Source organism: Hemitrygon akajei, chromosome 23 (genome assembly GCF_048418815.1).
Source record: "Hemitrygon akajei chromosome 23, sHemAka1.3, whole genome shotgun sequence".
Taxonomy (NCBI): Eukaryota; Metazoa; Chordata; class Chondrichthyes; order Myliobatiformes; family Dasyatidae; genus Hemitrygon; species Hemitrygon akajei.
Genome location: NC_133146.1, coordinates 16,028,610 through 16,049,287, shown reverse-complemented (window position 1 = coordinate 16,049,287; position 20,678 = coordinate 16,028,610). Strand labels below are relative to the sequence as shown.

At 48.6% G+C, this 20,678-nt stretch overlaps 1 protein-coding gene across 1 annotated transcript; it reads right to left on the bottom strand.

The window, feature by feature from the left end:
• Nucleotides 1–602: 602 nt before the first annotated feature.
• LOC140715194 (golgin subfamily A member 7B-like) lies at nucleotides 603–20,067 on the bottom strand. Its single transcript, XM_073027034.1, has 5 exons — nucleotides 19,897–20,067; nucleotides 12,382–12,507; nucleotides 10,030–10,182; nucleotides 4,063–4,164; nucleotides 603–1,066 (listed from the first exon to the last, which is right to left on the bottom strand). The coding sequence occupies exons 1-5, from the start codon at nucleotides 19,903–19,905 to the stop codon at nucleotides 983–985; spliced, it is 474 nt and encodes a 157-aa protein (XP_072883135.1). The 5' UTR covers nucleotides 19,906–20,067; the 3' UTR covers nucleotides 603–982.
• Between the last annotated feature and the right edge of the window lie 611 nt (nucleotides 20,068–20,678).

Below are 20,678 nucleotides of genomic sequence, written 5' to 3'. Positions count from 1 at the left end.
CACACCAACCCTCCCACCCCACACCCATCCCAAACCCCCACCGTTCTCAGGCCCAGATCATTTCCGAGACGGTGCTACCCTGTGTTTGGGGAAAGGGGGCCGATTTGCCGAGAGATTTCCTATCAAGGCCAATGGCTGTCTCCCGCCAAAGGTGCCTCTCAGTCAGGATCAGGTGATGGATGGTGGCATCATGGTGTGCTCTGGATGAAAGTGGGAGCGCCGGCTGCGACAAAGCTCTCCACGGCTGCACGCTGCCCTCTTTCTCTCCTTGGACCCCGGTACTCCGGGTGTACAACAGCCAGTCGATCCGGCAGCTCACAGGCGAAGTGCTCAGGAGGTGAGGATTCTCATCTCACCGCGGGAAGTGGGATGAAAGCTGACAGACAAACCCAGAAATAACAAGCAGCTGACACCAGTGAATGAGATGACTGAAAGTGATTTGATGCTCTCAACAGGGGACAGTCTCTCTCTCCAGAAACACTTGGCCTCCAACCCCCTCCTCCAACCCCACCCTCTTGTCGAATGTCTTCCATCATCTCCAACATCAGCAGCTCCAGAATTCCCTCCCCCGATCCTCTCGACCCCTCCATTCCCACCCTCCCAAACCTCCCCACCCCCATCCAAGATGCTCTTTAACCCCTCCCTCGCCGGTCCCAGTACTCTGATCACCTCAATATTGCTCCTAGTTCAGCCAGGCTCTCATGAGACACCGTGCAATGTTCCACCTGGTGAAAGGCGTGTCCCGCCCGCAGTCCCCGCCGTGAATCACCGCCGGAGATGAACATCTCTTCCTGGGCTTCGGCGAAGTGCAACGGCGTAGGGGTATAGCAATACCTTCCCCTCACTCCCCCCACCCCTCCCGTTCCCTCTCAAACCCTCGCCCCGCAGGAATGGTCCGGAATACTTGGCGGAAAGGGACGGTTCGTTTCCTCAGGAGTATGGCAGGATTGGGTTCCCGCTGGTGCGTGGGCACGCCCCGGCTTCACTGCCCGCTGCAGCTGCTGCTGCTACTGCTGCCGCTGCTGCTCCCGCTGCTGCACCGGTCCTCGTAGATCGCGATCTCGATCTGAGACGCAGGCGGTTAAGGAGCACGCGGCCGTACCCGAGGCTGGCAACGGGAACAGAAAGCCTGGGACGGAGAGGGGTAAGGGGGAGGTCGCCCCTGGCATCGAACTACTTATTGGGCATTGAAAAACCAGCCATATCAGTGCGTTAGGAGCCACAATCATACAGCATAGAAACAGGCCATTTGGCCCACCAAAGCCAAACTAACCCGTGATGGTTTAACGATTAGCTCTGTCACAAGCACATCAAAACATACAGTGAAATGTGGCGTTTGCATCAAATCAGTGAGGGCTATGCTGGGCAGCCGGTAAATGTTACCACACTTGCCATGCCAACATAACTTATCATACATCTTTTGAATGTGGGAAGAAACAGAGGCACTCCCTACAGACCACGGTGAGAATCGAACCGAGATTAAGCCGGTGCTGTAACAGCGTTAACCTAACCGCTGTGCTACCGCGCCGCCTCTTCAATACTAATCCTACACAAGGGTGGTACGGTAGTGTAGAGGTTAGCACAATACTTCACGGCACCTGCAACCTGGGTTCAATTCCTGCTGCTGACTGTAACGAGTTTGTATGTTCTCCCTGTGACCACGTGGTTTTCCTCTGGGCTCTCTAGTTTCCTCCCAGAGTCCAAAGATGTGGTAGGTTAACTGGTCTTTGTAAGTTGACCTGTGATTAGGCTAGGATTAGTGGGGTGTCGGGGCTCAAATAGCCACCCAGGGCCTTTCCCGCACAGTACAAGAACCTTTCCCAGCCCAGACATTCTCTCTTCAACCCCATTCGCATCAGGCACAAGATACAAATGCCTGAAAATACACATTATCAGGCTCAACAACAGCTTCTGTACATTGAAAAAGAACTCTGGATCTCTCAACTACTTGGCCCTCACACCTGATAAGTCCACCTACCCTCCACTCTCTCTATACTCTGCATTCCCTTCCCCTTTGCTACTCGATGTAGCGTGTATGGAACGATGTGTTTGGATGACACCTGACAAGAGCATCTGACTGCAACAATGATAAACCTATTACCCATTCAAGTGTGCTTTTTACTGAACACCCCCCCGCCCCCCGGCCCTCAATTCCCAGAAAGTTCAAAAGGCTATCGATCTCCGACTTGAACACACTCAAGTGCCAGTGGTAAGGAAGGCAAATGCAATATTACCATTCATATCCAGAGGGCTAGAATATTAAAAACATGGATATAATTGGTCAGACTGCATTGGAATATTGTGAGCTGTTCTAAGGATGTGCTGGCATTGGAGAGGGCCCAGAGGAGGTTCACCAGAACGATCCCATGAATGAAAGGGTTAACGCACGAGGAGCTTTTGATGGCTCTAGGTCTGTGTTCCCTCGAGTTTAGAAGAATAAGGGTGGATCTCAGTGAAACCTGCCGAATATGAAAAGGGCTCGACAGAGTCGACATGGAGAGGACATTTCCTATTGTGGGAGAGTCAAGGACAAGAAGGCAGAGCCACAGAAATGAAAGACATCCCTGTAGAACAGAGATGGAGAGGATCTTATTTAGTAGTGGGTGGTGAATCTGTGGAATTCACTGCCATTGTCCAAGTCACTGGGAATGGTTAAAGCAGAACTGATGCGTTCTTGATTAGTAAGAGGATCAAGGATTATCGCAAGGAGGCAGCAGAATAGAATTGAGAGGGAAATAAGTAAGCCACAATTGATTGGCGGAGCAGACAGGATGGGCCGAGTATGGACCAGATGGGCCAAAGGGCCTGTTTCCATACTGTATGACTGCAAGTAATTGGAAGATGACATCACAACACTTGCGCCAAATCCTCTTACAATTAAAGGCCAACACATCTTCTTTGCCTTCCTCGCTGCGTGTCGTACTGCTAACGTGCAGTCATTAGTGTACACGGACACTGGGTCCCCAGAACACCTTCCAATCGCCCTTTAACCCCGGGCCCACCCAGTGCTGGCACTCCCTCCACTGATAACCCAAGGGCTGCAATAGCGAAGAGCCAGAATTCCCATCACGGGAGCTGTACAGGAGGAGGAACATCACATTAGTCATAGAAAGAGTTGGTGAGATCACAGCTGGAGTACCATGCACAGTTCTAGTCACCTTAGAAAGGAAGTGATTCAGATGGAAAGGGCACAGAAAAAATTCACAAGAAGAGCTTGAGTTAACGGGAGAGATTGGACAGGTTGGGGCTGTTTTCCCTGGAGCGAAGGAGGCACAGAGGGTGACCTGATGGGGGCGTTATGAGAGGAATATATAGGGTAGATGTCTTCTTCCCAGGAGAAAGGGGTCTAAACCAGAGGAAGAAGGGGAAAGATCCCGCTGAGTAACTTCATACCTGATGGCATGAACATCAATTTCTCTAGGTTACAGTAATTTCTTTCCCTCCCCCTTGTCTCTTTTTTCATTCCCCATTCTTGCCCCCCCTCACCTTTTCTCTTCTTCTCACCTGCCCACCACCTCCCTCTTGTTCCCCACCTCTTTCGCTCTCTTCCATGGTCTGCTCTCCTCTCCTATCAGATTACTTCTTCTTCAGCTCTTTACTCTTCCACCAATCACCTTCCAGCTTCTCACTTCACCCCCAATCACCCATCTGCCCACCTTCCCTCTAACCTGGCTTCACCCTATCACCTTGAACTCCTCCCCCCCCCCCCACTGCTTTATTCTGGACTCTGCCTCCTTCCTCTCCAGTCCTGGACCAAAACGTCAATTGTTTAATCCCCTCCATGGATGCTGCCTGACCTAATGAATTCCTCCTGCATTTCGTGTGTGTTTTCCTGAGGGGTGGTGGGTTGTGGGATGAGCTGCCTCAGGAAGTGATCAAGGCAGGTACAATTGCAATATTTAAAAGAAATTGGGACAGGTCCGTGGATAGGGAAGTAGGCGAAATACAGACAAGCAGGACTAGCTGGGAAGGGGGCATCTTGGTCAGCACTAATGAGTTGGGCCGAATGGTCTGCTTCTATACCATGTGACTCTAAAATGGTAGAACATCCATTAAGGATACAACCCGTAGTCCTCGCTCGATGGGGTCCGTGATCAACAGCCCTCGGGGCGCGTAGATCTTCTCGTTTTGTTCCTGAATGTATTTAGAGATCTTCTTCAGAACCTGAGGTAGGGCAGAGGAAAGCAGCGAGATGATGTAAGATGAGTTTTATTTGTCACGTATATATCAAATCATACAGTGAAATGTGTCGTTATGTATCAATGACCGATAATCTGAGGACTGTGCCTGGCAGCCCACAAGTATCGCCACGTTTCAGAGTAAATCTAACAAGATTCAAGTTCACTTATCACCTGTTCAATGAAACACAGATGCCCACAATTCAATAACACAAACCCTGAATGTATGTCTTGAGAGTGGAAGGAAACCGGAACATTCGGAGGAAATCCATGCCACCAGAATAACATACAATCTCCATGCAGTCAGCAGCAGAAACTGAATCTCAACTGGTGATTGCCGGTATTGTAAAGTGATTGTGCTAACGGTTACGGCACCATACCACAACACAGTATCAGTAAGAGAGAAACACAATGTGGATGCCTAAACCCGGGACAGGAACCCTTCTCACGGACAAACACAGGGACTCTCAGCTGCTGACAGTGTGTGCCGTGGAAATCGCCAAGATTCAGTATGTGGACAACAGGAGTTGCCATGAGGAAACATTTTCAGCTTTTCCCTATTTTCTTAGGCCACTCAGCCCATCAAATCTGCCAACTCACATAACAATGCTAATACTAGAACATACTAGAAAACTAGTCCTCCATTTACTCCCATGTGAGTGAGCTCCCTCACCTTTGCCACAAGATGGTGCCGGCCACCATCGTGCATAACAGCGACGTCCTGCAGACTGTTCATGAAACTACGCCTTCTAAATATACTTCTTCCACTAAACTGTGTGTGATGGGAGCCTGGAATTTACACTTTGATTATGTGTTTTTGGGCAGACTGAGCGATCTGGCGGTTTTGCTGTCTCCAAGGGAATTCAGCGTGGTTGAGAACAACAGAGCGTGAGCCCATGATCAGCTCCAATTCTCAACTAACTCACCAATTAAAGCCGGTGTTCATCCCTATCTGCCTGCGTTTGACCGGTATCCCTCTCCCTCTTGCCCGCTGCTGCTATCAGACTTGTCCAGAGAGGACTCTGCCTTTCATGTTGTCTGTGTTCCCGGCTTCCAGTTATTCTTTTTATTGCTATTTTGCACAATTTTGATTGGAGAGTTTCAGCTCTGTGGCCTACAGTCAACGAATCACACTACACTAAATTGAACTGAACTCAACTTTTCCAGGCAGTTTCAAGGACTCTGCGGTTAATATTCTGTGTGATTTTTTTTGCCATTTCTGCGATTTGTTCTTTATTTGCGTGTTGGGTGCCTAATGTTTCCATATTGTTCCTTTGCTTTGAGGCCACCTGCACGGAAGAATCTCGGGGTTGTACACTGCATACATACTTTAACGATAAATGTACTTTGAAGCTCCCCTGTCACCCACTGATCCTGGGGGATACATTTACAGAGGAAAATTAACCCACTGACCCACACCCTCTTCGGGATACGGGAAGGAATCAGAGTGCCCAGAAGACACTCACACGGTCACAGGGAGAATGTGCAGGCTCCACAAAGACAGCACTGAGGTTGGGACTGTACTTGGGCTATGGAGCTGTGTTGTCCTGTAAACAGCAAATGTCAGTGACTTGGAAAGCACATCCGAATGAGTAAGGAAAGCTACTTCATCGAGTTTCCACAGGAAAACGGGGGGAAGGTTACAGCGGCATGGAGGGGAGGGAGGCAGGGACCAATCCAAATCAAAAAGCAAGCACAGGCCCGATGAGCAGAATGTTCCTTTTGACACTGCTGAGGTCTCCAACAGTCCAGTCGACCAGGGACGTTGCGTCCTGGCTGTCTAGATACGCAAGCCTGGGCAGTGCGATACAGAGTACAAGCTGTTGCCCGTGTAGCGAGCTCCCCCTCTCCACCCTGCTGATGCTCCCAAACGGAGCGGTAAGAGTCTGATACAGATTGGCACCAGGAGTTGCTGGTCAGCGCCGAACTCCAGCTCCGGATTTTCCCCTCGGGGTTTAATCCCGAAGCCTTCCCCATGGGTGGAGATAGCGGCGAGGCAGCGGAGGTTCGAGATCAGAGTTTTCCTTCTCCTCCTCTTGACAACGCTGCAGTTATCAGCTGTGAACCTTGTGGTGCTAATTACACACTCTCAGCTGCAAAGACCCGGGATCTGAGCCCCTCCTCCTCCAACGACACAGATTCGGAGATTCCCACACTCCCCCCAATCAAATGGACCTATTCCCCACCCCAAACCCTCCCCTCCTACATCCACCCACTGCCCTACCTACATATCCACCATTATTCAGACACCCCGCATTCTATCCAAACAACATTCCCTCACCACTACAACCGGGGTTTACCCCAGTCCACCTCTATAACATCCCACCTGTACACATTCTAACACACCCATGGGTACAGGGGGGTGGCAGAGGGGAGAGAGGGGATGGAGGCAGACAGGGAGGGAGAGTTTGGAGTAGTTGGATGGGATGTAGAGGTGATGGTCAGTCCCAGGCTGACTCACTACATTGTACCCAGGTACTCTCCAATACCTGGAACTGCACAGCCTGCCCAGGTCTGAACACCTGTCTCACCCCCTACCCCTCCAACAAGCCCAGCTAACAAGAAACCTTCAGAGGGGCAAGCAGCCGAAGCACTGGGTGTTTCTGGTGGAAAACTGGGGTTCTTCCTCAGGCACAATCACTCAGGACCTGAGCCAAGTGCTGGTGGCTTCCTCCGCACTGTCCTGAGCCAGTCTCGGTACATTACGTCCCTGGTTCTGGTTGGGAGTCGGACAGGCCGGTGGGGAGGGAACACCAGTCCCAGGGACGGAGCCAGTGGACCTACAGCCTTGGTCAATGTTCCCCTGGTTATTTCTGCTGTTGCGAAAGAGTTCTCTTATTCCCAACAGAACATCAGGGAGGTGACAAGAAAAGGGAAGGTACAGACTAGAACATAAGGTACAGGAGCAGAATCGGGCCATTCAGCTATCGATCCTGCTCCACCATTCCACCATGGCTGATTTATCTCTCTCAACCCCATTCTCCTGCCTTCTCCCCTAACAAGAACCTGTCAACCTCCGCTTTAAATATACCCAATTGGCCTCCACAGCCACGTGTGGTAATGAGTTCCACAGAGTCACTACCCTCTGATTCCTCCTCAGGGGGCTGAAGGGCCTGTTTGTGTGCTGTGGTGCTCGATGAGTCTCAGACAGCCCACCAGTTCCAGGATGGGCCCACCCCTTGCCACTAGAATCTTCTCCTCACCTCTGCCCCAACTCTGGCCTCTTACCCCAAGACGTGGTGCGGTTCTAGCTTCTCAGGGCAGAAGAAAGTTTTCCAACATCAAGCTGGTCTGCCTCTTTCAGTCCTTTGCCCTGACAATTCCACGTCGAGGCAGTAACTCTGACCACGGGGTGTGACAATGCTCTACACTGTACTCCCCATATTAAGTGTCTGACCACCACCCTTCTCTAACCCCGGAACCTGATCACTCTAAAATAAATACAACCCACGACTCTGAATTTCTACCAACTTAAGGGCTGATTGTATTCACTGTGTGGGGAAAAACAAAAGCCTTGCTCCTGGAAGTTCCCCATCCGTGACCAGAATTGGCCTTCCATCTACACATGAAACTCTACTCTCCTGAAGAAAGGAAGCGAGCCAGAGGTCTCATGCAGATCATGTTGCTACCAACAATGACCTTCTGTTCTACGTAAGCAGCTCAGTTGCTGCGACCCAGGGTACGGGCCCCATGTACCGTGGTCTCTTGTTGCCCAGGGAACGTTACCATATCCCAAGAGACATGCTCTGCATTAATACGGCTCCTCCCCACAAATGCCCAGCTGAACACCACCCAGGATGAATGCAATCAGTAGTTTTCCCCAGGCTGGAGAAACCAAAAACTAGAGGGTATAGGTTTAAGGTGAGAGTCATAGAGCAATACCGCACTGAAATAGCCCATCTAGTCGATGACAAGTTATTATTCCGTCTGGTCCCATTGATCCACACCTGGATCACAGCTCTCCATAACCCTCCCATCCACGTTCCGATCCAAACTCGCATCCACGACTTCCACTGGCAACTCATTGCACACTTGCACCGGCCTCTGGGTGAAGAAGTTCCTCCTCAAGCTCCCCTTAAACATTTCACCTAACCTCAGTGTGTAAAAAAAAAAATCTGCATTTCAGTGGAAAGGAATTGGTTAAAAGTGATATTTAAGAGGTTTGGATAAATACCTGGATGGGAGAGATATGGAGGGCCGCGGTCCACATTTGAGACCACGTCGAGACCGTGTTCTAGTCTCATACAGCCCAAGTGGAAAAGATCTGCATTTCCATAAGATATAGAGAAGAATTTGGTTATTTGGCCCATCGAGTCTGCTCCGCCATTTCATCATTTTCCTCTCAGCCCCAATCTCCTGCCTTCTCCGCCTATCCCTTCGTGCCCTGAAGAACCTATCAACCGCTGGTTATAACTTACATAAAGACTTGGCCTCCACAGCTGCCTGTGGCAAAATATTTCACAGCTTCACCACTCTCTGGCTGAAGAAATTCCTCCTCATATCGGTTCTAAACGGACAGCCCTCTATTCTGAGGCTGTGTCCCCTGGCGTTAGACTCTTCCCACCATAGGAAACATCCTCTTCACATCCACTCTATCAAGACCTCTCATTCTCCTGAATCCTAGTTAATACAGGCCCACAGCCATCAAATACTCTTCATATGACAAGCCACTCAATTCTGGAATCATTTTTGTAAACCTCCTTTGAACCCTCTCCTGTTTCAGCACATCCTTTCTCAGATAAGGGGCCCAAATCTGCTGACAAAACTCCAAGTGAGGTCTCACCAGTGCTTTATAAAGCCTGAACTTTGCATTGAAATGGATGCTAACATCACATTTGCCTCCTCACCATAGACTCAACCTTTAGGGAATCCTGCACAAGGACTCCCAAGTCCCTTTGCACGTGTTTTTCTTTTGTATTTTCTCTCCATTTAGACATCATCAACCCTTTCATTTCTTCTACCAAAGTGCACGACCACACACTTCCCAACACTGTATTCTATCTGCCACTTCTTTGCCCATTCTCCTAATCTGTCAAAGTCCTCTGCAGCCTCTTTATTTCCTTAAAACTACCTGCCCCTCCACTCATTCTCATATCGTCTGCAAACTTTGCAACAAAGCCATGAATGTCATCATCCAAATATTGACACGTAACATTAAAAGAATCGGTCCCAATACAGACCCCCATGGAACTCCGCTACTCACCAGAAGCCAACTAGGAAAGGCTCCCTTTATTCCCACTCTTTGCCTCCTGCCAATCAGCCACTGCTTTATCCATGCTAGAATCTTTCTTGCAATACTAAGGCTTCGTAGCCTGTTAAGCAGCCTCATGTGTGACACCTTGTCAAGGGCTTTCTGAAAACCCAAGTACACAACACCAATCGATTCCCCTTCATCTATCCTGCTTGTTATTTCCTCAAAGAATTCCAACAGATTCGTCAGGCGAGATTTCAGTGGAAAAGAATTGGTTAAAAAGGACATTTAAGAGGTTTAGATAAATACATGGATGGGAGTGGTGTGGAGGACCATGATCCAGGTACTTGGTAGAATAAGAGTTGAGCATGGACTAGATGGGCCAAAAGGCCTGTTTCTGGGCTGTAGTGCTCTGTGACTAAATGGGAGTAGCTCACAAAGGCACCTTGGTCAGCATGGACAAACTGGGCTGAATAGCCTATTTCCATGCTGTATGACTCTATGGACAAAAGGCAATTTAGCACAATAACAAGCAAGTGTAGGGCTGGATTTGGAAGCCTAGAGGTAGGAGTTAGCCCACTCCCTAACCACCCATAAATTCATGGCCTCCATTGTAACCCCTGGGCAGAACATTCAGAGCCTCCCATGGGCCTGCAATACCTTCTCGTAGCGCGTCTCCATACATATAAAGATGACGTAGGCAGTGACACAGGCCAGGCACCCTTCAAAGTAGGATGTCCCTCCAATTTTCTCCGCTTCAGCGTAGTAACTGTTCAAGGTCTTCACCGTTTCCTCAAAATAGTGCCTTTCCACCTGGAACAGAGGAACAGCGATCATTTAGGAGCCTCGGTAACTTTCTAACCAACTCATTCATGTAGGAATCACATATGGATAAATTGTTACAACACACACAAAATGCTGGTGGAACACAGCAGGCCAGGCAGCATCGATAGGAAGAAGCGCTGAAGCCACACTCAGGTTGGAGGAACAACACCTTATACACCGTCTGGGTAGCCTCCAACCTGATGGCATGAACATTGACTTCTCTAACTTCCGTTAATGCCCCTCCTCCCCTACTTACCCCATCCCTCATTTATTTATTTTCCCTCCTCCCCTTTTTGTTCTCTCTCTGCCCATCACTCTGCCTGTTTTCCATCTCCCTCTGGTGCTCCCCTCCCCATTTCTTTCTCCCTAGGCCTCCCGTCCCATGATCCTTTCCCTTCTCCAGCTCTGTATCCCTTTTGCCAATCACCTTTCCGGCTCTCAGCTTCACCCCACCCCCTCCTGTCTTCTCCTATCATTTCGCATTTCCCCCTCCCACGTTCAAATCTCTTACTACCTTTCCTTTCAGTTAGTCCTGACGAAGGGTCTCGGCCCGAAACGTTGACAGGGCTTCTTCCTATAGATGCTGCCTGGCCTGCTGTGTTCTACCAGCATTTTGTGTGTGTTGTTTGAATTTCCAGCATCTGCAGATTTCCTCGTGGATAAATTGTTAATCCTTTTTAGTTTATGGATGTTGTTGACTTGGCTAAAATTAATTTCTTTTAAGAATTTATTGCTCTAGGAAGGTGGGGGTGAGCTGCCTTTCTGAACCACTTTCAATCCTTAGTCACAGAGTTAGAGCACTACAGCAGTGAGACAGGCCCTTCAGTCCATTCGCCCTGGTCCTATCGACCTGCAACAGGACCATAGTGCTCCAAAGCCCTCCCACCACCCATGTACTTATCCAAACCTCTCTTGGTGAAGTTCTCCCACGTTGCTGTTGGGGAGGGAATTGTGGGATTTAGATCCAGTGATGGTGAAGAAAGCACGATTTATTCCCGAATCAGGACCGTGTTCAACTTGGAGGGCGGCCTTCAGGAGGGTGGTGTTCCCTTGCGCTGGCTGCCCACGTCCTTCTTGTAACGGAGGTCCTGAGTCCGAGAGGAGGTGGGAGTAATCTGACCAGCTCCTGCGTCCACTGTGCTTCGACGGTGGAGGGAGGGGATACTGCGATAGTGAATGGGGGAGTAACCCAGCTGGGTCCCCACATCACAGGCAGAGAGTATCACTGATACACCGCAGAAAGCATCCAATCGGGATGCTTTACAGCTTGCTATGGCGACCGCTCTGCCCACGGCCACAAGAAAGGCTTGTGGACACAACTCAGCACATCAGCCACACACTCTTCCCAACGCGTCCCCTTTCCTCGATCCACCTATCGCCTGCCAGCTTTTGCTCCATCCTTCCTCCTCCCCAACTCATTGCACTGGCCTAGACTGAGTGAATATGGAGAGGAAGTGGGGAAGTCTCGGACCAGAGCGCACAGCCTCAGAACAGAAGGAAGTCTATTTAGAACCGAACTGCTTCAGCTAGAGAGTGGTGAACCTCTGGAACTCACTGCCACAGACGGCTGTGAAAGCCAAGTTATTGGGTATATTTAAAGCGGAGGTTTTCGGGTTCTTGATTACAGCATCAAAGGTTACGGGGAGTTGGCAGGAGGATGGGGCTGAGGGGGAAAATAAACCAGCCTCGACGAAATGGCAGGGCAGACTCAATGGACTGCATAGTCTAATTGTGCTCCTTTGTCGTATGCTCTTATCAGCTTATCTCCAAAGATTCACCACTCTCGGCGTGAAGGAATTCTTCTCCTCTCTGTCCTGAACGACAGAGACACGTTTTGAGACCATGACCCTGGTTCTACACACTCCCACCAAGGGAAACATCATTCGCATGTCTACCATGACTGCCCTCCAACAGCATTCTACAGTGCAGTGAGAATCCTCTATACTGGAGAAGGGAAGGGTGTATTTAAAGCAGAGATAGCTTCTGATTAGTAAGGCTAAAAGAAAACCCCTTTAACCCATGACAGAGCAGACTTGATGGAATGACTGGCCTAATTCAGCCCCTTTCTTTTTGTGTAGAGATAAGGGAACTGGTATGACATTGGGATCATACTGAATAGTACAGTAGGTCTGAGGGGCCAAATGGCCTTTTCCTGTTGCAGTTTAGCAGAGCAATAGTTACAGTTACCCGGCTCTCCAGCTCCGGGGGGAACTTGGACTGGAACTGGCAGAGAATCCCGTCAGTATAGTCTCGCTGGATGAAGACCTTGGTGGCCAGTGAAGCACTTGGACGCAGCTCCTGTAGGTTGTGAACCTGCGGCCGGTGGGGAGAAGAGCATAGGTTAGCATGGGAACATAGATCAAACGCACAGAGAGCGTGGCAAACTCCCAGCACGACACAGAAAAGGGAATAGACACTGCAGGTCAAGTGGGATAGGAGGGTGAGGGAGGGCAGAGTGGAGACAAAGGGGGGGGGAAAGAGGGTGGGATATTTGAGCAGGAGGAATGGGGAAGATGGTGAGGGACAAGACATTGATGTAGAACGGGGAGAGAGTAGTGAGGGACATCACTATCATTGGCCAAATAAAAGGTGGTGACGTATCAGCATATGGAAGGGAGATTGAAAATCTGGTTGACTGCTGCCATAACACCAACCTCTTACTCAATGTCAGCAAGACCAAGGAGTTGACTTTTGACTGCAGGAGGAGGAAACCAGAGGTCCATGAGCTAGTTCTCACCGGGAGAATCAGGGGTGGAGAGGGTCAGCAACTTTAAATTCCTCAGTATTATCATTTCAGAGGACCTGTCCTGGGCCCAGTATATAAGTGCAATTACAAAGAAGGTAGGGCAGTGCCTCTATTTTTTTTTAAGAAGTTTGCAAACATTCAGCATACATCCTCTAAACTTTGACAAACTTCTACAGATGTGCGGTCCTGACTGTTCGCCTGGTAAGGAACACCAACGCCCTTGATTCTCGTATTTGAATGGGATTTTGAATTTACTGAGCATGCCCACAAGAAGACAAGTCACAGGGCTGCATATGGTGGCATACATGTACTTTGATAATAAATTTACTTTGACCTTGAACTCTGCGCACGGAAAGGGGGTAGTAGTGGATGTGGGGTGAATGAGATGGGGAGGCAGAAGGATCAAAAGGAAAGATCCTGGCACTCTAAAATAAAACTGGAATGTTGTAGCAACACTCAGCAAGTGGGGAGAGAGACAGAGGTAACGTTTCAGTAAACTTTTGCATCTTAGGTTTCAGTACTAGGTAAGGTGGGAGAGTGATGGGCAGAGCAAAGGGAATATTTGTGATAGGGCGAGACCAGACGTGTTAAGGACAGACACAGTGGCATGATCGGACTCAACCTGCTACATTAACTCTTGGCCAGATAACGTACTGAGCCCGGCTCAATTTGTATCAGAATATTCGGAGCATATCAGTGTATATTTGGCAAAGGTACAATGATGACACAATGGTTAACCATGGTGACATCAGTCTCTGGTGACTCAGAGACCTGACCTAACAAGCCAATGACCCAAGTTCTCTTCCCATCATAGTATTTGTCATCTGGAATGTTAAAAAAAAATGTCTAGTCTCAATTATGGCTAGGATAAGACTACAGGTTGTCATAAAAAACAAATCTGGTTCACTGTTGAAGGCACATCAAAGACAAAAAGAATTTTACAGATTTACAGTGGAGAGCAGTCCGACAGGCTGCATCACCGTCTGGTATGGAGGCTCCAACGCCCAGGATCGCAAGAGGCTGTAAAGTATTTTAGACTCAGCCAGCTCCACACAGGTACAAACCTCCCCAGCACTGAGGGCATTTTCAAGAGGTGCTACCTCAAGAAGGTAGCATCCATCATTAAAGACCCTTGTTACTACCATCATGGAGGAAGTCAGGAGCTTAAGCACTGACATTTAACTGACTAACAGCTGCTTCCCCTTTGCCATCAGATTTCTGAACGGTCGACAAACCCATTAACACTGTATTTCTACTTATTGCTATCCACCATTGATTCTGCCCTCAGCCGTATCTCCTCCTTTTCCTGGACATCCACACTCACCCCATCTCCTGCTGCCTCACTACCACCCCACGAGCCTCCACATCCAACATTTCATTCTCCGCAGTTTTTGCCATCTTCAACAGGACCCTACCACAAAACACATCTTTACCACCCCCACCCCACTCTCTGCTTTCCGCAGGGTTCACTTCCTCTATGATTCCCTTATCCACTAATCTTGAGAAGAGGGTTGAGAAGATGAAGAGAACAGAGAGATGCAGCCAGCATCTTTTTCACAGACGTAAGTATCTAAAACCAGTGGGAATGCACTTAAGGTGGGAGATGGGAAGTTCAAAGGAGATGTGTGGGACTTTTTCTTCTCCCCCGCCCCCCCCCCCCCCAATGAGTGGTGGGAGCGTGGAATGTGCTGCCAGGGACGGTGGTGGAGGCAGAAACAGGAGAGGTGGTCAAGAGACTCTCAGGGACATGAGTGGGCAGGAGATGAAAATATGTGGACGGCGCTCCAAAGATGAGGCACATTTGATGGCTCTGGGCCGGTACTTGCTGTTATTTAAAAGGAGTGGGAATCTCACTGAAACCCATTAAATATTGAAAGGCCTAGACAGAGTGGACGTGGAGAGGATGTCTTCTATAGTGCGACAATCTTAATCCAGAGGGTACAGTGGGGACACTAGGCCCAGAGGACACAGACTCAAAGGACATCACTTTAGAAGGGAGTTGTAAAGGATTTTTTTTATAGCCAGAGGGTGGTGAATTGATGGAATTCATTGCCACAGATGGCTGTGGAGGCCAAGTCGCTGGGTATATTTAAAGTGGAGGTTGATACGTTCTTGATTAGTAAAGTCATCAAAGGTTACAGGGAGAAGACAGGAGAATGCGGGTCAGAAGAATAATCCATCAGCCATAAGACACAGGAGCAGAATTATGCCATTTGGCCCATCGAGTCTGCTCTGCTCAACACCATTCTCCTGCCTTCTCCCCCTTAATCATTTACACCCTGGCTTATCAAGAATCTGTCAATTTCTGCCTTAAACATAGCCTCCACAACTGCGTGTGGCAACAAATTCACCACTCTCTGGCTGAAGAAATTCCTCTTCATCTCCATTCTAAACGGACATCCATTTACTCTGAGGTTACGTCTGCTGATCCTAGATTCCCCCACTAAAGGAAACATCCTCTCCACATTCACTCTATCTAGGCATTTCAATGTTCGATAGGTTTCAATGAGATTCCACACCCCCCCCCCCCCACCCCTCCACGATTCTTCTAAACTCGAGTGAGTACAGGCCCAGAACCAATTGATACAATTGCTCTCCCTCTCAAATTGCAGGATTCTATCACGTTATGATCACTGCTTCCTAGTTGAATCTGGAAGTTCACACCACCCAGTCCAGAATAGTTGATTTCCCAGTGGGCTCAAGCACAAGCTGCTCTGAAAACCCATCTCGTAGGCATTGTACAAATTCTCTCTCTTTGGATCCAGAATCAGCACCAACCTGATATTCTCTATCTACCTGCATATTAAAATCCCCCAAGACATTGCCCCTTTGACATGTATTTTCTATCGCCCATCGCAATTTGTAGCCCACGTCCTGGCTACTGTTTGGGGGCCTGTATGTAACTCCTATCAGGATCTTTTTACCCTTGAACTCTACCCACAATGATTCTACATCTTCTGATCCTATTTCACCTTTTTCTAATTATTTGATTTTATTTTTTACTAACAGAGCCACACCAGACTCTCTGACTACCTGTCAGTCCTTTCGATACAGTGTGTATCCTTGGATGTTAAGCTCCAACGATGATCTTCTTTCAGCCACGGCTCAGTGATGCCCACAACATCATACCTGCCATCTCTAACTGCACCACAAGATCACCTACCTTATTCTGCATGCATTCAAATACCCTAACGAGCTAATTAAGGTCTGAGACCTTGGTAAAAGTTATCTGAGAACTCAAATCTTTTGGGGTGCCCAAACTTTTGCATGGTGCTCCTTTCCTTTTTTTCCACTCTAAAATTTTACAAAATAATACACTAATCTTGCTTAAAATGTTGAAAAGAATGTTTCATCTTTGACTTTATGACTCTTGGAGATCAGTTCATCTTCTGCTCACTTGATTATTCACAATGGCAGAGGTTTTGACTGGGATGCCCAAGCTTCTGCTCATGCCACTGTGTATGGAGTGAATGTGCATTGTCTTTTTCTCAGGTTGGGGAATCAAGACTGTAAGACATAGGAAGAGAATTAGGTCATTTGGCCCATCGAGTCTTCGTCACCATTCCACCATGGCTGATTTTTTATCCCTCTCAACCCCATTCTCCTGCCTTCTCCCCATAACCGTTGACACCCTTACTAATCAAGAACCTGTCAACCTCCACTTTAAATACATCCATGACTTGGCCACCAAGAGCCAGAGGGCATAGGATTAAGGTCAGAGGAGGGAGATGTACTAGGAAAATATGGGGCAACTTTTTCATCCAGAAAGTGGTCAGTACATAGAATGAGCTGCTAGAGGATGTGGTGGAGACAGGGTACTGTACATTAACAATATTTTAAAAGGTATTTGGGCAGGTACACATGGGTATAAAAGTTCTAGAAGGATATGGGCTAAATGTGACAAATGGGAGTAGAGTAGACGGGAATCTTGGTCAGTATGAACCAGTTGGGCCGAAGGACCGGTTTCCATGCTGAATGACTGACTGACTGAATAAAAACCTTCAGTTCTGTACTCAGCACCCTTTTCAATTTTGTCCTTCTGTTACACTGCAACTCATCCCACTGACTGCAATTCCATCCCATCATCTGCCTGTCCTTCCTCACAGTCTCACTACACACTGCCCCTGCTTGTATGTCAACTGCCCCATCCTTAGCCCTATCACTCTGGTTCCCATCCCCCTGCCAAGTTAGTTTAAACCCTCCCCAACAGCTCTCGCAAACTTGGCCACAAGGACACATGTCCCCGTCAGGTTCAAGTGTAACCCAACCCTCTTATACAGGTCATACCTTCCCCAGAAGAGATCCCACTGATCCAGAAATTTGAAACTGTGCCCCCTGCACCAGTTCCTCAGTCACACATTTGCCTGCCAAATCACCCTATTCTTACCCTCACTGTCACATCACACAGCTAGGGAGCAATCCAGAAATTGCTACCCTGGAGATCCTGGTTTTCAATTTTCTACCTAAATTCTCTCTTCAGGACATCCTCCCTTTTTCAAACTATGTCACTGGTGTCAATATGTACCAAGACCTTTGGCTGCCCACTTTCCCCATTTAGAATGCCGTGAATCCTATCTGAGACATCCCTGGCCCCGGCATCTGGGAGGCAACACATCAGCCGGCTGTCTCGATTACATCCACTCCTCTAACTATGGAATCCCCTATCGGTACTGCAGTCTTCTCTCCACACCACAGCACCAGGGTCCCAGTCACTGTCGAGTTCCTTCGGTGGGTTGTCCTCCCCAAGACAGTATCCAAAGTAGTACGCTTATTATTGAGGGAAACGGACACTGGGGCACTCTGCACTGGCTGCCCTTTTCCCTTCTCACTCCCAGGTACCTGCCTTCTGCAACTTAGGGGCGACTACCTCCCGTAGCTCCTCTCTTATCACCTCAGTTTCCCCCCCCTCCCCATGAGCAGCAAGTTTGGTGCAGATGTGGCTATCCAGGAGGCTGGGGGTCCCCCAGAATTCCCAAATCTCCCACAAAGAACAAATCCCCGGAGCCACCCTCACCACTCCAACTATATACCAACAGACGAAGAATGAAGAAGAAACTTAAATCACCCAAGCCTGATGAGCTAAAGCCTCCCCACTCGAATACTGGTTCACTCACATAATGGCCGCTCCACCTGTCCATACCTTTATTTGCCCTTGCTAATGAATATTGTGGAATAATAGAGCAGACTCGATGGGCCAAATGGCCTGACTCTGCTCCTACACTTTTTGGTCGTTTTGTGGGGAGAGAAGGGATTAGCTTATTGGGATTTGATTAGGAGTTTCATTAATATAACACAACATTGAGCTGAAAGGTCTGTTCCTGTGCTACACTATATTACAGTCGGCCCTCCTTATCCGCAGGTTCTGCATGCGCGGATTCAACCAACCGTGGATCGGGAAAACCCGGAAGTTCTCTCTCCAGCACTTGTTGTTTGGGCATGTACAGGCTATTTTTTCTTGTCATTATTCCCTGGCCTAAACAATACAGTATAACAACTATTTAAAATGACCGATGGCATTTCACCTCTTTCTGATCGCTTTATTATTTCCAGTTTATTTTCAATCGTGATCGTTTTCCGGAAGAGAAACAATGCGGGTGGCAGGTCCCGAGCCCCGCCGGGTCCTAAAGTCCACCGCACTGAGACAGGTTAAATAAGGTCCGGAGCTCTGCTGGGTCCTAAAGTCCACCGACTTGAGCATCCGTGTTTTTCAGTATGGCGGGGGGGGGGGGGGTCCCGGAACCAATCCCCGCTGTATGTTCTATATTTCATTTTCCTGAAGTTTAATTTGTCTCTAAGTTGGACGCTATGATAACATAACGGTTAGCACGAAGCTGTTACAGCTAGAGCCGCAAGAGTTCAGAGTTCAAACCTGGTGTGCTCTGCAAGGAGTTTGGCCCCATGACCGCGTGGGTTTCCTCTGGGTGCGCAGGTTTGCTTCCACAGTTCAAAGACAAACCGGTATCTAGGCTAATTAGCTATTAGAAATTGTCCCGTTATTAGGCTTGGGTTAAATGGGGGAGAAGAGTTACTGGGCAGCTTGTCTGAAAGGGCCTATTCTGCCAGGTATCTCTAAATAAAAAATACATTAAAAAAAAACTCCTAGCATTGTAGTGAGTGGTACTAGACTGATACTAAGAGTGAGTGGAAGCATTACACCAGAGAAGCAGACCTTCATTCCGTCCAGTCCGTCCCAAACCGTTATTCTGCCTAGAGAGAGTGAGGGAACTAATTTTAGCTTCGTTGGGACGAACGGGAGTACGCACGCCGGGCTTTTGAATGGAAGCCCGATCGTATGTCAGGTGTCCGAGCCTGGCGGATGCTAGCCCATCGCCAGACGGCGTTAACCACCAGCACAGTCCGCGGGGGCCATTTAGATGCAAATCCTCACAGCGATATCTGACTCACAGAATCATCAGTACAAAACAACAGTTAAGACATTTATATTGATCACATGTTCCATTACCGAGTACAAAGGTTCATTTCTGTAATCCAATCATTCTCTAGATTGCAAATAACGAGCCTGTCTCTCCGTTTTTATAACGGAAACATCGTCCGTTTAATAAGCTCTTCTAGTGTATTTTAATATCATGTTGGTTGGAGCGCCTTTCACTATTTAAAAACGGAGAAGCGATGCGCGGGTGTAAAAATAAATGTACCAGTCGGAAATTTATATTGCAATCACAGCGTGTGTTATTTCTCAATTCAGGTACCCCTGTGCAGGCCGCATTCTGGAAATGGCCCGAACCAGAGGGATTGTTCCCATTATTAAATATCACTTAACCACAATATATCGCCTTATATCCTATTGCACACAAAGAGCGAGTTAATTTGGTTACTATTTTGCGTTTTTTTTTAAATTGCAGAATAAACGTGCAATTCCTTCTGCCGGCTGCGTGAGGCAGGGATGTTGCATGGAGGGCACTGCACTCCTGCAGACTGAGCAAACGCCACCTTACCTCGGCCATTTCCGCACCGCAATCCGCCCGCTCCCCCGCCGCCTCCCGGAGCCCCTCCGATGATTGACAGGCGAGGGCTGCACCTGCCGCAAAATTCCTGGGGACTCCCGTCGCCCAGGGCAACCGCTTTGACTGGCAGTCGCACCTGCGCCGCTGACAGTCCGAGCTCAATGGGCGCGGCCAGTGCGTGATTGGCAGGTGGATGAGCGGCGTCGACGCAAGTCTCATCGTTGGGGCACTTTTATAACGGTCCGTCCAAAAATGGTGCAGTGGCGCTTGCTAACAAATAAATCTCCAAATCCACGAATTTACATCAAAATAAATTATGTAGGTTTTTGCAACGTGTGTGTGTGCGGGAATGTTGAACATCCTCAAGCTCTTTGAGCAGATTGCAGTTACGGAGTCCTACAGTTTTAGACCATAAGACAGAGGAGCGGAATTAAGCCATTTGGCCCATCGAGTCTGCTCTGCTATTCAGTCCTGGCTGATCCCTTTTTTTTCCCTTCCTCAGCCCCATTCTCCATTGCCTTTGATGCCTGGCCAATCAAGAACCTATCAACCTCCACCTTAAATACACCCAATGGCCTGGCCTCCACAACTGTCCGTGGTAACGATTTCCACAAATTCACCATCCTCTGGCTAAAGAAACTTCTCCGCATCTCTGTTTTAAATAGACGCCTCTCTATCCTGAGGCTGAGCCCTCTTGTCCTAGACTCCCCTACCATGGGAAACATCCTTTCCATATCTACTCTGTCTAGGCCTTTCAACAATCGATAGGTTTC

Coding starts and splice junctions, on each gene's coding strand:
- LOC140715194 (XM_073027034.1), bottom strand. Junction 10,183..12,381: donor CCCCGGAGCTGGAGAGCCGG/GTAACTGTAACT, acceptor CCTCTGTTCCAG/GTGGAAAGGCACTATTTTGA. Junction 1,067..4,062: donor TCGAGCGAGGACTACGGGTT/GTATCCTTAATG, acceptor CCTGCGTCTCAG/ATCGAGATCGCGATCTACGA.